Genomic DNA, 18,176 nt, shown 5'->3' with positions numbered 1-18,176 from the left:
ATACTCGTCTTGAGCTAACAGTCAAACAATACCAAGATTACCATGAATTTTTACTCTGGGGAGGGAGGACAACACTATATAATATATATGTCAAAATAAGAAATTTGACTCGTTGAGGTTATGTTTGTGCTGTGCGATCCGCAAATTTAGATTACTTGAAATAAATAGGCTGAATATAAATTATTTACTAAAGTAATCATGCTACCCACAACCAGACTATCGAGACAATTATGGAGAGCAAATTTTGCTATAAGTTCACGAACATTTTGCGTCCCCCCTGAAAATAAAGGCGAAAAAGACATTTCGGGTACTGACCCCGCTGCTATTAAAGTTAGCGGTTTTGCTAAAGCCTTTGAAAAACAATCACAGATACTAGACACTGAGGACAAGGAGCAAAATTTTACATTTGCTTCACTACTCCGAAATTCAAAATTAATGGACGTAAGTTAGCCTTCTCTTAAACTATAACTATTAAATTGTAGTACTTTATCTAATAGTAGCTTCCGCCAGTGTTTTCATATACTTCCTGCGGGAACTACTTCCCAGTGACGGATTAAGTAGTCATGTGTAACCAAAATACTGTGAAGTTCATCAGTTTGATGTTTACCATCAACCCGGAGTCTTCCTCTAGGTAAGACTGGTGTCAAACTTTATGGCTTCTGACTACCTGTAGCAACTGCGACGATTAAATGTTAAATGAAATCCGGGACCCACAGTTTAACATGTCTGAAACTCAGTCTCCAAGATATACTTAGAAATGACATAAGTTGTTGTAATAATCTAAAGAAGGACATGTGCTGCGAGCAAGTTTGTTACCCTACTTTTGCCACCCAATAAAAACACATAAGAAGTGGTGAAGGGTCGTGATGCGGTGGTGGCCTAGTGGGTAAAGGACCAACCTCTCAAGTATGAGGGCGCGGGTTCGATCCCAGGTCAGGCAAGTACCAATGCAACTTTTCTATGTTTGTATGTACTTTCTAGGTATATCTTAGACACGTTAAACTGTAGGTCCCGGCTGTCACTGAACATCCTTGGCAGTCGTTACGGGTAGTAAGTAAGTCTGACACCAGTCTTACCAAGTGGTATTGGGTTGCCCAGGTAACTGGGTTGAGGAGGTCAGATAGGCAGTCGCTTCTTGTAAAGCACTGGTACTCAGCTGAATCCGGTTAGACTGGAAGCCGACCCCAACATAGTTGGGAAAAAGGCTCGGAGGATGATGATGATGAAGTGGTGAATGGTTGTCATTTTGGGGGTTGGCTTTTGTAAATATTGATGTTCAAAATTTTATTTTTTTGCACTTTTGGCTTGCAAGTTTAAACAAATAATCTGAATTTTTATTTTCAGCTTGGCGATCCCACCAACAAAGTGGTAATAGGTAAAATATTCCATGTGGTAGAAGATGACTTGTACATTGACTTTGGTTGGAAGTTCCACTGCGTGTGCACTCGGCCAACACTCAGGGGTGATGAATATGTACGAGGAGCCAGAGTAAGAATACAGATCAAGGACTTGGAACTATCTTCACGGTTCCTCGGCTCGTCCACAGATCTAACTCTATTAGAAGCAGATTGCAGGCTTCTAGGAGTAATATCAACTCCGGTGAGAGCTTCTGCTATTAGTGAAAAGTAATGTTATTTAGTATGTAGTTTGTAGTGTTAAAATCAATACATTTTGTTGTGTAAATATGGTTGTTTTATCAGTTTATGTGCACCTATGTTTTCCTATTATCGTATTACGATGGTAAATTTTTAACAAGCTTTTCTTAGCATGTTGGTCATTAATCATAATAAATACATGATGTGTTGTACCTAATCACATTAAATTATGTTGATTAACACAAAGAAAAAAATAAAATATGTAAAAATTAAAAAAAATCAAAGTAAATAGAATAAAAATGTGCATGTAATTTGTTGAGTGATGAGTTGACAGTCAAATGTTATGTGAATGTTGTTGAAGACATACTAGTACAGAGGAAACAATTTTTGTTTGTTTGTACCCTATAGGGCCCGAAACTACTGAACCGATTTGAAAAATCCTTTCATTGTTGGGACACTTCATTATCTCTGAGTAGCATAGGTTATATTTGATTTGGGTACAGGCAGTAGTTCCCACGGGACGCGAGTGAAACCGCGGGAAAACAGCTTGTTTGTAGAAAGTACATGTGTAGGTGTACTAGCTTTGTAGTTTTGTCTCTGAAATAGAAATAAAAACTCTTCGGATATCACTTGACTTACCCGAAAATTGCTAACTGTGTTAGGATGTTCGTCGGTAGGTTATTGTGAACCTAAAGGTGAACGGTTACTATAGGCGCAGTTAACGTTGCATTTATACTCATTAACAGCCAGTTTCTTCATCAAAAGTAAAAGCTAAAGTAAGGACTTTTTGCCCACGATGCGCTCACAGAATCTGTTCTTGGGCGACAAATCGCGTTCATTTTTTGTATGCCGGTTGAGTGACAAAAAGTCACCAGTGAGCGGACTCCCATTGTAATGTACAGGACGAGTGACAGTCACGTCACTCCGGCATTGCCTGCTGCTGCAACTATATTTTGTCACCGTATTGTCACGTCACCATAATAAGCGCACTCAGTATAGTTTTCATTGCACTTGACTAAGTGACAAAAGGTCACGGTGACGAAAAGTTGCAATCAGCGGCTAGCCTAATGTCAAAAAGTAAAAGTAACGGTCAATTTAGTTTTTCACTATTTTATCTATTAGTTTTGCTGTCACTTTAGCCTTGAAAAAACGAATTCGACCGTTAGTTTTACTTTTGACATTACTTTTGACTTTTGAAGAAGAAAGTGGCTGTAAATCCATCCTGATAACTATCGCCTCTGTTATCTTCCTATTCTCGAACAAATGTTTACAGCGTTCATATTCTAAACTAGTCGATCAACAAAAGGTCGGTAAATATGAGTACTTAGTAGGTAAATAATAAAATTCACGGTGGCCATTCATTACTTCCAGCTTTCTTCTCTCAATTCTTTACGACGATAACGGAACAACAGAAAAGCGAATCAGTTATTTAACGTCAAATTCTACCTACTGTATTTTAAGATTATATGACTTTATCCAACAAAACAAGGCATAAGTCAACAATATATTTATTTGACAAACATTCGGAAAACAATATATACTTACAGCATTTATCATAATTTATTAGTATCAAAAATGGAATGTTAATAAAAATAGTTATAATCTCCAAGAATCAGATTAACCTTGAATAGAGATTTTGTAAACAGATGGATTAGTTACCTACCTTATGATATTATGCTATTAAACAAAGTTTCTGAAACTTACTACTGAGTAAGTACACACTGTATATTTTACCAATAATATTCATTTTGCATTGTGCAATGTTCTATCTATACTATATACTTAAAATATCCGCTACTTATCCGCGGTTTCACCTTCGTCCCGTGAGTTCCACGTTCTTCCCATACCGGAATAAAATATAGCCTTAGTTACTCGTGGATTGACTCGTAACTTCCCAAAAGTGTTTGATATTTTTTCCAAGTTTCCATATCGGATTAGTAGTTTTCGAGCCTTAAGGGTAAAAACAAACGAAAGAAAATCCATTTTATTATATTAAAGTAGGTACAGATGTAGGTAACTTTCCCAGTCTTCTCAGTAAACCGACTTTATTTTTCTATGAATCTCTTCCTCATACTGATTCTTTCTCAAGATATTGCGTTTCACATCATCAAACTTTGAGCTCAGTGCTGAATCAACTTGGTCAAGCTTAATCTCTACCTACACTATACACATATATAACAAAGCTCCATTTCATATATGAATTTCTTATGTTGATATGGACGTAAGATACTATTTTAGTTTTATATATAAAAAAATATATGATTCTTCACAAGAAAAGCTGTCCAAACGTGAATTTCTATTTTTCTACTTAATTTAGATATAGGGATCAACATATACGGGTAAATTTTGTTTTCTACCAAAGTCAACTCGAGAGAGTATCGAATGCCGCAAAATATACGGTAGGTACCTAATATTTTCGTATTCATATACTTAGTTGAATCATTTTCATATAGGTACTTAAAACGATACTGTATCGCCTCTCAAAAGTAATTAAAAGTGACAACATAGTCACGCCAACATCTCATTACATCCTAGTCGATTACCTTTTCTTTGTCTTCTTCAAACTTGGAGACGATTGCTATGATGCTCGGGTCCTTTGTCGCGTCATTGGCGTCTGGGTGAGCTATTAAAATGTCATCAACGGTGGGTGGTCTCGTGTTTTCATGATCTGACTTGTCAGAAGAGTGCGTGGCCCCCCACTCCTTCAGATACTTGACTACTTCGGGGTGCCTGAATGTTTCGGCCTCATCCAGTGGGCGCTTGCCCCAGCGGTCGCGAGGGTCGTGCGGGACTCCACACTGAACAAGGAGAAAGACTACGCAGGAGAGGTGGCCCTCCGCTGCAGCCAGATGTAGCGCGGTACGACCTTCGTAATCCGCCAGAGTCATGTCCATGCCTGAGAGGTGGTGCCTGAAACGCGATAAGATTTTACATATTTATGGACAGTCCTGGTGCTGGAAAAAGTTAAGTCGTGAAAAGCAACTTTTGCGATATATTCTAGCGAAATGATTTATCAATTTATGTATATATAAAACTACCTAATACTACTACTTTTCTTTAATACTGGTGGTTTGATGTTGAATACCTCCTCAGTGCGCTGAGATCCCCACTCGCAGCAGAGAACAAGAGATTGACGATGTTGAGGCCAATAGACTCGAACTTGTACCGACGAGGATCTTTCTTGTGGCTCGCGTAACGAATGTTGTCGTACTTGTGGAAATTGAACCTCTTGATCAAGTCCTGAAGAAAAGTGTGCGTTTTTATCAGAATTATGCCGAGAGTTTAAGCGTGAGAATTACCTAACTAAATTGAACTAAATAGAATTACATCACAGAATTGCAAGCCTCGGCAGCTGTTTCCTATAGAATCCAGCGGTGGGGACCATGTGCAGATGCCCATAACATTAGGAACAACTATGAGCATAGCTCCAGACACTCCAGACTTCGCTGGAAGTCCTACTTTGAACGCGAATTCTCCTGAATAGTCGTACATGCCACAGCTATGCATTAGAGATAGCACGTTGCGTACGGTGCTGTTCCGAAGAACTTTTTCATCAGTGATAGGGCAGATACCTCCATTTGCAAAGGTGGAAGACACAATTGCCATAATGTCGCAGTTGGCTTCCAACGCGCAACACTGTAATTAGGAAAATACACATTAATTAAATTCTTTGGTAGAAGGCACATGCATTTATTTTGAAAGAATTGCAAATGGTACACACTTGGAAATAGAAGTCCATACATTCTCGGAAATTAGCTTTTTCTGGGAAACATTTATGTTCTCTCATGTAGAAGCCAAGCGCATAGTTTCTGTCAGCACCTTCGCGTTCAGACAAAAATACTGCATTGTTAAAGCCCAGGGGTTCGTTGCCAGCCAGTCGGCTAAAGAATGATATGACATGATCAAACTTTTCAGCGGAGGACATGTCGGGCCTGTCCAAGGTCTTCAGTAATGAGCACACTAGAATTGCTCCTGCATTGATCATTGGGTTGTGCGGCTTCACTGTAATTTTTTTATATACTAGTTTATACGTATTGTTATGATATAAACGCTTTTGCAAATAACAAACTTTTTCACATACAAATAGTTGTGACTATCCGCATAACTGGGGCCCGATTCTAATAATAATTTCAAAATTGAATAGAAATTGAATCGCAATAGCAGTTTTAACCATATCGGGCATTCTGATACTAATAAAAGACCAATCGTATTCCAATGACATTCGATTGGTCTGCTATTTTGGTGATTTTGGTCTATACGGTAGTTTGCTCTACAATCATATTGCAATCGTAAAAAAACATTTTGTAGACAAAATGATTCATTATAAAATGACAGAAAAGGATAAAAACTTTTATTTCAAACAAAAAATAGCTAAATTGAATAGATTGGATCTCAGTCGGATGTGAATCGTATGTCGCTTAAGTAAAATAGCATATTTTATATATACAATGTGTCCCGGGGATAAGTGACCGCCCGAAATTTTTTGAATATTTGTACAAAATTAAGGATAATTTCCTTTATATTTTTGACTTACCGCCTTTGGTTTTTTTTAATGATTTTTAGTAAATACTGTGACGTGCTGCAGTTTTTTTAAGATATTTCCTAAGTTTTTACATCTTTTTAAATTCTTTTTTCTTTATTGACTAGCCGACATCATAGTTTATCAATTAAAATTATCAAACATAACAAAAATGTAATAAAACATTTATTAGAAAAAAAAGAAAATAAAAATTCAAAGAAAATAACGCCTTTTTTTCAGTTTTTTCAAAATAAGTCCAATAAATGCCCCCTTAATATCACTTTCTTTTAATTTATTAATAAACTACATGATATTTCCTACAATAGTTCACAGCAATGTTTGCTGCTATTTCAAACAAATGCAAAAATACAGTCAGTTGAAATTTGAAAAAAAAGAGCAAAGCCTGTTATTAACAGGCCTGACAATAAAATTTTTTTAATGATTTTTTTCAAAAATATAAATGAAATTATCCTTAATTTTGTACAAATATTCAAAAAATTTCGGGCGGTCACTTATCCCCGGGACACATTGTATATTCAGTTGTCGAGTTCCCTCGACCTTCTCTGGTCTCCATCATCAGGTCTGCTCCAAATTAAACTGTTGAATAGGTAGTGATATCAGGCATACACCTGAGTGTCAAGGTTTTACCCTATTACATCTTTCGAAGGTTGCCTTCGATTTCTCAGGGTTTCCATCATCAGATCCTGATCTAATGATGGAAGGAAGTATACCCTATCTAACAAAATTGATTAATAAATGGCGGAGTAATCGCGTAACAAACATACAAAAAAATATGGTCGTATTGAGAACCTCCGCTTTTTGGGAACTTCGGTTTTAAGGTCTTTATGTTTCAGAATGTCTTAATAACTGGAGTATGTCACTGAAGCATCAAAAGGGTTAGCCAAGCATGTAAGAGTGTGTTCTAAAATTGAATTTTGGAGAATTGCTAAATTTTGTCTAATCACCCGGTTTCCCGGGAAACTTCCTCCCGTACCCGGAGACATGTTAGTGAATGTTCAGCGCAGAGAGTGTAGCTATGTATGGCAGTTGTTGGTACGTACTGTTATAGTCTAGAACGAGTTCATTGAAGTTGCGGCCACTGGGCTCTGTGCCAACATATTTGTGTACCAGTTCGGCTCCCAGAGTCTCGAGAGCCATAGCGTATGTGAGCGGTTTGCTGCACGATTGTATAGTGAACGGAACGTTCACGTCACCTAAATGGTAAGGGGCATTAAAAATGTTTTTTTTTTTAACACGAGGAATAAATATAAAATTTTTGAAATTTATCGAGATCTCACCGATGGAAAATCGTTGTCCATCGATAGTGCAAACGCTCACTCCCCAGCTCTCTACGCTGGCCCTAGCCAGCTGCGGTATGTAACTAGCTATTTTTCCTTTGTAGTTACTTTTAGCAGCCCAATACATTTCTTCTATGTCTTTTATAAAGTCTTGGAAGTCTGGAATTACAAAGTGACTGCGGAAAGCCTTCGTTATCAGAACGATGTTAGGCTTAATTACTCCATTAAAAGTTTCCCTGTCTAGTTTTAGTGTTTCCGGGGTACCTTCGAAATTGGAATCTCTGTGCACTATGTATAAATTTTGCATAATATCTTTGACACGAGCGTCATTTTTTCTAATGCCGGTTGTCCTCAGAGCCTGTAGACGGGTAAATCGTTTTGATAATGTTTTTAATTTCATGTGGAAAAGAGAACGTAGCTTGTAGGTACTTACGGCCAAAAATTTTCCGATTGGCACAAGTCCTGTTACTTCATTTTTGAACATGTCAAATAGGACATCGCCGGCGTTTTTGTGAGAACCTTGCTGAAGTCTGTCGGTTTACAGAAAGCTGATTAGTTATCAATGTTATCATACATATTTTATTGTTTAATTTAAACTCAGCGCCATGAAATATGGTTTAAAAATAAGTAAGTAGATATCAGCCCAGATTTTTATTGATAGTCATTTATCCTCTGTGCCCGATAGAGTTAGATATTATTTATAATGCCTGGGCATTACTCTCTCGGTCCATAACATAAATAAATTAATGTGAGCAATTGACACCGTGTCTGCATTGACCCAGAGACATTACTTTTACTTACAGCAGGTCCATAGACTGTACTGCATAGAAGTTGGATGCAGAATTGCGCCATTTCTGAAAGGAAAGTATGCTGAATTTATTTAGAGTTATTTTATTACTACATAAGTAGTTGCTGAATAAAACACGTGATGATTTGATGGTTGATGAGGAGAACTACACTGCTGGACAACAAAAACCTCCTCCAAGATTCGCCACTTTGCTTGATTTTCAGCAACCAGCATTCACTATTTTCAGATTGTCCGTCTATCAAGTCAGGGGTCTGCCCAAACTGCGACTTACTTTATTTAAAGTATTTTTTATATTTTTACAAAACGTGAGCAGACAAAGAAAAATACAAAAATATTTACTTACAGTTATGAGCAGTAAATAGAAAGAAAATTAAAAACTGGCTCTCTTAAATTAATAAGGATAACCCCTACGTAGTATTGGTTTAAGCAAAATCTTATCACCAAGTCTCGCATGTGATTTTATTACGAATATCGCTTGCTACTCATATCAGACGTAGATAGATATCTTTTAAAACTGTACCTACGAACAAATACAATTAATTGCAACCAAGGTGGACTTTGATAGTAGCACAGATAGTACCTACTAACTGATACTACTACAGTATAACTGGATACTGGATAACAGGTTTAATTCATATTTAAGATTGGTACTTTGCTTCAAGTTTTATCATTTTACGCGTAGCAACATCTCTACCAAAAGGTCCTGAACACAAACCACAAGGCACTCAGGGAGATTCCTAAAAAAAGCATTTTATTCATTCTAAAAATATGTTTATTGTCTTTTAACGAAAGTGACTTCGACAGGTCCCTGGTTCCTGAAGACGGCATCGGCGATCATGCGTATATCTGAGGGTCGCGTGACCGGCTGCAGCTCGAACTCTCTCAATACCTCCGCTACGGCTATTTTCATCTCCATCATGGCGAACTTTTGACCTGAAATATTACGTTTTAGTTTGTATTAGCTGTTTCCCACGGTTATGGGCGCGCCCCGTAGAGCTTATGTCACCGGGTATAGTGTAGCTTTAGGATAGTTCATTAATTTTGAAGAATTAAGGGTACAAACAAACGAACAAAGAAATATCATCTCATCATTTGCCTATCCTTCTCCTAACTTTGTTGGGGTCGGCTTTCAGTCTTACCGGATAGGTACAACCGAATACCAATAAGTATTTATTTTAAAAAGTAGGTGCCTACATACAGATATAGATAATTGTCCTTTGTTGTAGGTAGTAACCTACCAATAGTGCAGACTGATAATTATTGGAACGGTATTTGGATTAATCAGGTGTTAAACACCCGATAAATGCATAAAAAAGAACATCTCGATATGAAATCTGATAACCCGTCGTAACCCGATTTGTCGTGTGCGTAACAGTTGTAGATTACGATTTATCATATGAAATGTTCCAATTGCTTTACTTAGAATATTCGTGTCATACCTACTTGTACATAGAACATTGATTCTCTTCCTTTTACTTTTCCATCAACTCATAAATTAAGGGTGAAAGTGTGGGCACTTCTAGAGAAGAGTGCTGTATCCCGACCAATCTACTACCACCAGGTGAGCTCAAGAGCATGTTAAAAAGGCCTTTACCTATACAATTTCTAGGTCCAGCACTGAAAGGTATGTAGGCATAAGGGTGTCTCCCCACGCTGTTTTCTGGCAGGAACCTATCAGGGTCGAAGGCTGTTGGGTTCTTGAACAGATCTGCGCGACGATGAAGGTCGTAAATCTGGATGTGGCAGAATGTTCCCGCCGGAATTTTATAATTACCTAAAATATTAGTAAAATGTTATAGGTACTAACCTAAAATAGGACTCACAGGTGTTCATTTTAAATTACAGTAGTAAGTAGCCCACTAATTTGTTTAATCACGTATTAACGCGTTTTGTTCATTAATGGGCCGATTAGATAATACATATTGATTTATCAACAAAACTTTGCGCAAGCAAATTATCTATTAATTTCATCGTAAGTATGTACTTTGTTACAATGAACTCTGATTTTAGCATGGAACAGTGGTTGTACTATGATACTGAAATAAAACTGGCCAAACGCGAGTCAGACTTGCGCAACGCGTATGAAGGGTTCCATTATATAATATAATATACAAACAGGAAACAATAAGTAAATAATTATTATTGGCCCTGACGACTGAAAAAATAGATGATAAAAAAAATACAAATCCTACTTACTTAGTGTGACAGTTTCATTTAAACTTCTGCTGATGAAATGTACAGGAGGGAAGAGCCTTAACGATTCTTTAATGCATCGCTCTAAGTATTTCATCTTAGGCAAGTCTTCCATCGTAATAGGACGTTTATCATCTCCCAAAATTTCCTTCAATTCTTCAAGAATTTTATCCTGTAACAAATATTTAATAATTTCCCATCATGAAATGAGCAGTAATATTTTATTTATTTATTTAGAATCCAGTCCAAACCCGATTAGATTTTGGTTCTCTCTATGAACGTTTTAAGAGTTCGTAACCTATAAAGCAACCAACCTGAGCCTCCTTGTGGTTTGCTAACAGCATAAAACAATACGTCAGTCCACCCGCTGTAGTATCATGACCCTGCAGACAAAATATAACTAGTTACTACTCGTATTTGTTTACCTATCTTAAAAGATTGCTTAACAATGAATGAACGAATTTTAAATATTCGTTTATCGGCCATCGACACTATCTACTACTACTACAAACCTCAAACATGAATGTGTCTACTTCTTCTTGGACGCCACTATCACTGATGTGACCTTCTTTTCTAGCAGACAATAGCACGTCCAACATGGCCGTCTTCTTCTTACTCTTGTACACGTAAGTGTCATCATCGTCATTTTCATCAGGTACTTTGATTCCGTGTTTTTCAATGTACGCGCTCCTTTCGTCAATCACTTTCTTTGTAAAACTATGTACTGTTTTGAGATACCCGTCCTGTTTTTTGCTCAACGGCGATAGATTGAATATGAAGTCAAAAAAGTAATATACTTTAATGAATCTTTGGTAAAATATGTATCCTAAGTTGTGTATAGCTTCTTTGTAAGCACTTGCAGCAGTTTTGTCGTAGTCGGTTAAGTTTGTGCCCATGGCGGTCTCTGAAATCACAAAAAAATAAGAAACAAACAAAGAAAATTATAGATACCATATAATGACACTGACTATCAGTGCTCAAGTAACAGGAACCATCTATTTTTGAGTGAATGAATGCCAAGTATCATAGCTCTTTGATCATTTTTACTATGCCTCTATTTCTACGAACAATACAAAGTATTAATAGAAAGATGTCGATATTTTTATCTATTTCAGATTTCATCAGGACCTTAATATTAGGATTACCTTTTATATAATTAAGAACTTAATACATATTGTTGCATAGGCACCAGTATCCAGTAGCATACACAGGTGTTATCCATGTTGTCAATTGTCATATCATATTAAATAGCAACAATGATAACTGTATCAAGAGCGATCGATCTACACGTCTGAGGGTGAGGCATAACTTTTCAGAGTGTATGTATGACAACGCAAAACTTCATCATCTACAAAGAAAGCTTATGTTTCTTGCTACCTACCTCAAGGATTTTAAAAAATGTATGCAGTTAGGTACTTACCGCAAATAGAGTTGAGAGTGAATTCTGATATAACTGGTACTACGTCTATCGGTCGACCTGAAACCTCTTTAAGGTTTTCCACAAATCGTTGAGTATTTTCACTGATTACTTCACAAAACTGTTTCAGAATATTGAAGTGAAATGTGGGCGTAAGAATCTTCCTTCTTTGCTGCCATTTTTGACCTTAATATACAAAATTAAATATAAATGTATTGAACACGAAACCAATTACGTGAATGTACCCATTTCGAAATGTATGTGCAAGAAATGTTGACAGCAAAAAATCGTAGGATTTTCCAAATGCCAAATGTAAGAAACCTCAAGTTAATTATTTTGGCTGGTGTTAATTTCTATCCAAGTTGATACAAAATGAAAATGCTATAACTCTCTGTTCTCTGTACCTTTACTAAGAAGAAGCCCATCCCCAAGCCAGGGTTTCAGAAGCCGGTAGACTTGACTTTTTTCATTATACTTCATACTTGACACGATAGTCTGCAAATATAAAGTAGTTTGTAAGTTATTTCGACAATTTAATATCATTTTGTAATACCCATATTTAATTGTACTTACCTCAATATCTTCAGGATTATAAATAGATACAGCGGCCATAGGGTACATCCAAAGTCTATATATTCCTGAATTCTCTTGAGCCAATTTTCTCGCCAGTTTCATAACTTCCACTAAAAGCAATATAAGTAACGACATGACAACAGGACACCCCACAATTATTGTTTTAACTCATCAAAGCAGGTTTTAATTGTACAAACAAGTATCTACCCGATACTATTTAATACTTAGTCTGTTCGTAATCATGAATGAACAGTGAAATTAGTAATATCAAAAAAATCATAACTGGCGATCTTAGGCAACTCTCTAAAGACGGTAGATTACACCGTTGTCTTAAAGTGGAAATAGTTTTCCGACTTCAATTTCACTCTTTCAAAAGGTGCAAAGTTATTGTAAAGAAAGAAAAATAGTATTGTACCTGACGACAACATAACAGCGGGACCATTTCCTAAAATAAAAGAATCTTCTGGTCCGGGCAGTTTTCTAATTAACCGCGCTCTTTCATTGTAGTTCAACAAGAGGTGTAACAAACACAGGAATCCCACGAAAAATAATAAAAACCAGAACATTTTTACAAACGTCTACGCCCTTCGCCGCTATAGTGAAAACTGAAGATTAATAATTATCTTTTATTTATATAAATACCTATATTGTTTCAGTAATCACTTGATAAGTTATATTTTTTTTACGTTTCATAATGCTGGTTTATCACGGATTTCAGTACTTATACCGGTACCACTTCATAAAGGTAAGAACAACGTTCCTGATTTCTTGACTGAATAAATTAAGTAAGAATGTAGGTAGTCTCACTCCTCTAGACCAAAAGCTTATTTTTGGTTTTTCTGTGACTAGCAATAGCTGTCACTACCCATTCAAGTGGACATTTTCATCAATACGAATAACTATAATAAGCTCAAACACGAGGCAGCTGCCATACACCGTTAAGGAGTTCCCTGAACTGTACTCCCAACAAACAAGCTACTCTTATAAAATTAAATGTTTAAGGTCTAATTTCTTATAGTTGCTTTAAAATCGCTTTCATAATGTCAATGTTCCTTATTATGGCACAATATAAGAAGATTTGGCTAATATTACCTTTACTCTTATAATTTGGTTGGGTTAACCATAACAAGTCCAAATTACATGATTATAATAAGGATTGAAAATGTGTTATTCTCATAAGCGCATTTACAATGCTTTTAAGCCTTATAATATTCAAAACCCTATAAAAGCTTTTCATTTGGCTAACTGTTCTTATAATAGTAATGCATAAGCTAACTATGATGCTTTTAAACTCGTAGGAGCATTTCATAAGATGTCTACCCAACAAACAATATTCTGCATTTTATATGGTCTTTACAAGAATGAACGCAATCCATAATCTCTTACATAGTCATTAAATACTTATACTTATAGTCATAAACCCGATACCAACAAATCACTTGAGGGTTCCGTCAATGATTTTATGGAAGATGACAATGAAGTACAGGAAATCAGTCAAGAAGAATATAACGGTGGTGGTAGTGAAGAAGACATAAATTTTCAACTGAGTTGAATAAGATGGATATCGGTGGTGATGTCAAAAACTGGGCAGTAAAAAATAATATTTCACAATGGCTTTGAGTGATCTTTTAAAAATATTACAATCTATTTATTAAAATATCTATTTATTTACACTTTTTTTTTAATTAGCCTATATGCTGTCCCACTGCATACACTGACCTAGTAATAATTATTTTTCATTGCCTAGGTATTGAATTTTTTTATTACTATTGAGAAATGTGTAATAAAATTATGGATTACAATATTCACATTCATCTTCAATAAAGATCATAAATCAAATACTCTTTACAATTTTGACAAAACAAGAGAGTGAATAGTAGCAAAACTTCTATTTTTTACTTTTATTTTTTCACAAAGTGTTAAGGTATGTTTGACAAAGTCTGATATTTGCAATGAAAACATTTTCTTCGTACGATAAAATGTGTCAAATTCCATGGCCAACTCTTGTTTTGGACAGTGAGATCTTCTCCGTAAATACGACCATTGTGATAATACCTAAAATGTAATATAGCTAATATTAATACAGCTACGGAATTATGAAAGGAACCCTAACGGTAGATAAAATGGCGATAGCAGATGGAATAAATGTTGCCATTACAGAGCTTATAATCTTATAGATTTCTAATAGACGTTGTGAGAATGATATTACCCTTGTAAAAGCGTTATAAAAAACATGCCTTAATAATTATTCACATTTTTACGTGAAAACTACCCAAATTCAAGGGCGCGTTGATATAATTACACTTTTTGTACCACATTTTATCATACGTTTGAATTCCCACACAGTTTTCTCAATAAACAAACACAATATACTCTCGGATTCAGGTACACTAAAAAAATAAATGCAATTAATCATGGTTCTTGTTTTCTTTAAAATACTCGTTGACGCTGCCAAACTGTGAAAAATTACTCAACAAAACACTTCTTGCAGAATCTCAAACACTGATTTTAAGGCGAATAGCTTTAAAATAGAATTTGTCTTGCCGCTATAAGTTTTACTCCCTTGTTACTCGTCATTATAAAACATGTATAAGGTTGGTTGGCTTTTTAAGAGCAAATCCTTTTGCTTTTATTAGTTTGACTCCCTTATCGCTTGCTATAATAAAGTACATATAAGAAAAAGAAGCTGACAATAAAGCAAATATAAGGGGGGTTTGAGGTTATTGTTCTTGTAATTTGTGCCCAAACGCACCCTTATTAGCGTTAAGACGGCTCTTATAAGAAAATTATTTTTGGCATTTTTAGCCACTATGAGAGGATTTTTTGTTTGTTGGGCTTCGTCTCCATCGTAGAAACCGTAATTGTAGTCAAAATCTATCTCGATTTCAACACCAGGGGAGTCAAAGGTTGCCAGATTCAACCTTTTTTTATGTAGAATCTAAGATGACAAAAATATTACGACAAGAACAAATCGCAGGTGTAACCTCAGCTTATTTCTAAACTACTTAAAACTAGAAAGTAAATTAATTCGCAATCTTATCTTGGCTGCCAGACGTTACTGCGGTATGCCTACTGTTATCATTAACACTAGGTCCTTAATCATTCAATCACCAATACCTAGTAATAAGATTTGATATAGTAATAATATTTGCGGACACACGGACTTTGGCCACCTACTGAGTAGGCACCTATTTACTACTTTTCCTCCTATTTATCTCGGTTAGTAGTTTGGGTAACGAATTTTACAGACATGAAAAGTGCCAGGTATATTTTTTTCTATAGACAATCTGCACGAATGTCGTTGATTGGTGGGCGAACCTGCCACATACTAAGGGTAACAGAAGGTCTGCCAGCCCATATCCAACGAGTTAGTGCGCTATTTAGAAAACACTAAATCGTTCTTAATTTACGTGGAGATGAAGGCGAGATCCAGAAGTCCATTTTGGTAAGTAGGCTGACATCGATCGCGGCGATTGAATCGGTAAAAAGTAACGTAAATGAGAAATATAGCTAATTAATAAAAAAAAAACAAGAACTTAGATGCTAAAATCAAAAATTAAATAATAACAAATTATTGTTAAAAGGATATTTCAATAAACTTCTTGTGTCTCAAAAAATATAATATTACAAACGAGTATTGTGTATTAATAAATTAGGAATAAGTACAACGTAAAAAACTTGTCGCGTAACAGGCTGAGAAGTGTGTTCCAAAGTTTTATAAAAGGCACTTAACAGTAGACTGCGAAACCTTAATATCAATTACATCCACCCTATTAATTAAACTAACGATGTGAAAAAAAAAATGGCACTGTGCTTCACAAACCACTAACCTCTCCAGTATGAATGAGTTTGATTCCAGGTCAGGCAAGTACCAATACAACTTTTAAATTTTTTATATAGTGTCTATGTATATCTTGGACTCCAATGGCTGATTAAAACGTGAAGGAAAACAAGTCGAGGAAACCTAGCTAAGAAGTCACTAAGTACTTAGTGAGCAAGCGTTGTGATTAACAATCCTTCTCCATGTGAAAGGAGGCCTGTGCCCAGCAGTGAGACGATAATAAGGCTGATGATGATGATGCTTTACAAAATTGTAAGTCTGGTGTAGTTCCTTCAGACTTCAAATTAATACTAAGTACATTTTCAAAAAATGTTACGACCCTATTCGAAATGTTTGGCTTGGAGCATTAAACTTAATGTAGATATGTACATACCTGTTTGTTCTGAACGTCTATTCGGTTAGTCCGGGTGCTGGTAGAAGGTTCATTCACCTCCAGAACTTCCTGAAAACTTGTCTTAGTCGTTAACTAGAACCAGTTAGATACAAGAATACATTTTTAAACCACTGTGTATTCAACGTAACTCAGACATATACCTTTTTGTTCTGATTTTCCATTTCTTTTAACATTTTATTTTTATAGCACTTTTTCGCTGAATAATTTAAGAGAGTAAAAGAAAAGGGGAGTATAAAATATATATTATTCTTTTCTTTTGTTTTATAAAGTGACACATATAAAACCAAGAATTTTGGATGTGAGACTCACCGCGTTGGATTCCAATGTGCAGTTGACTGCTGCCAATTTTTAACCGATGATACCATTTTATAAAATTTACCAAGAAAGTTGACAGTTTCTTCTCTAGGGTCAGTCCTTCAAATATACATGGCTATCTGTTTCTCCGCGGTTTCACCTACGTACCAGGGAAACTTCTCCGCGTACCCGGACAAAACATACTTAGTCACTCAAAAGATAGTAACTCAGCTTTCCCAAAATAACAGAAAATTTCTAATCGGATTAGCAGTTTTTGTAAAAAAAAATCCTGTTTATCAGTTCAACTATCTAAGTATGTATAAGAACCTAAGTACCTATTTAGATTACCTATGCAATAAATTATAACGATATAATAAAATTGTATATTTATCTTCCTTTTATTCAATAGTTTTACAAATGATCTTATGATAGGGAAATATTAAAACTAAATATTTATCTGTATTTCCGACATCATTCATTCTTTTTCATTCTCATAAAAATAAAGGGAAGTAATGGATATAGATATGCATTCCAGTCATAATATTCAGTAGATTTAGGGGATTTTGAATAAAACCTCTTTCTATTAATTATGGGTGATTTAATTTCCACGTCTGATAATACTGATTGACAGCAACTGTCAACTGCATCAAAGAAGATTAGACCACAGAGGACAAAATAACTAGAATCAGACGGTACCAGAACTACCAGACGTGGAAATCCTATCAGCCCTTAAGAGGTTTTATGCAAAATTAACTGTGTTAATACATAAACCTATTACTTATTTCTCCTTTATCAAGTTGTTTGTACCTACATATAAAATACGAATGCTTTTTTGAGAAATTAAAATATCCTAGATTACTTCATGAAAGGGTAGTAAAAATTACAAGTACAAAACCTCTGAATTAACCAGGAAGGAAGAAATAATGAAACCACTTGACCCCCAGTAAGGCTAGCCCGCAGGTTTCCCAGCGGGGCCCAATAGGGCCAAGACCTGCCTGGGCTGCGGGTTGTTCGAAAGAGCTACAGCGGCCCTGGTACATAAAAGGCATACGACGGAACACGACGGTTTTTAGTCAATAAGAGTCTGACACTCCCTCACAGCTGCTAACCCACAGCGGGACGGGTCATTTGATGATTTTTGACGTCGTTAAAAAAAAATAAAAGCCCGCAGGTTCCACCAACATACCAAAAGGCTCACCTGCAGACCAGATTTAACGTGGGTGAGATTTTGCCTTATGATATTA

The 18,176-nt window shown here is 35.8% G+C and overlaps 2 protein-coding genes across 5 annotated transcripts; both read right to left on the bottom strand.

Moving 5' to 3' along the window:
- Positions 1–3,087: 3,087 nt before the first annotated feature.
- LOC110378941 (glutaminase kidney isoform, mitochondrial) lies at positions 3,088–17,100 on the bottom strand. 4 transcript variants are annotated; one of them, XM_049836517.2, is made up of 11 exons: positions 16,779–16,941; positions 16,618–16,698; positions 8,214–8,266; positions 7,846–7,942; positions 7,413–7,770; positions 7,176–7,328; positions 5,317–5,597; positions 4,923–5,231; positions 4,681–4,835; positions 4,139–4,505; positions 3,088–3,545 (listed from the first exon to the last, which is right to left on the bottom strand). In XM_049836517.2, exons 1-11 carry the CDS (start codon positions 16,809–16,811, stop codon positions 3,390–3,392), a joined length of 2,043 nt encoding a protein of 680 aa, XP_049692474.2. In that variant the 5' UTR covers positions 16,812–16,941; the 3' UTR covers positions 3,088–3,389. The 4 variants fall into 4 exon arrangements, with proteins under 4 accessions (XP_049692474.2, XP_049692477.2, XP_049692476.2 ...); XM_049836520.2 differs by lacking the exon at positions 16,779–16,941 and adding an exon at positions 16,948–17,100 and having other exon boundaries at positions 7,413–7,942; positions 16,618–16,686; XM_049836519.2 differs by having other exon boundaries at positions 7,413–7,942; positions 16,618–16,693.
- LOC110378942 (cytochrome P450 4C1) lies at positions 8,970–13,023 on the bottom strand. Its single transcript, XM_021338404.3, has 9 exons — positions 12,819–13,023; positions 12,404–12,513; positions 12,235–12,325; positions 11,834–12,016; positions 10,926–11,317; positions 10,728–10,796; positions 10,417–10,585; positions 9,815–9,994; positions 8,970–9,153 (listed from the first exon to the last, which is right to left on the bottom strand). Exons 1-9 carry the CDS (start codon positions 12,967–12,969, stop codon positions 8,993–8,995), a joined length of 1,506 nt encoding a protein of 501 aa, XP_021194079.3. The 5' UTR covers positions 12,970–13,023; the 3' UTR covers positions 8,970–8,992.
- Positions 17,101–18,176: the final 1,076 nt, after the last annotated feature.

Source organism: Helicoverpa armigera, chromosome 3 (assembly GCF_030705265.1).
Source record: "Helicoverpa armigera isolate CAAS_96S chromosome 3, ASM3070526v1, whole genome shotgun sequence".
NCBI lineage: Eukaryota > Metazoa > Arthropoda > Insecta > Lepidoptera > Noctuidae > Helicoverpa > Helicoverpa armigera.
Note: the sequence above shows the minus strand (reverse complement) of the source record. Positions and strands in the feature narration are given on the sequence as shown.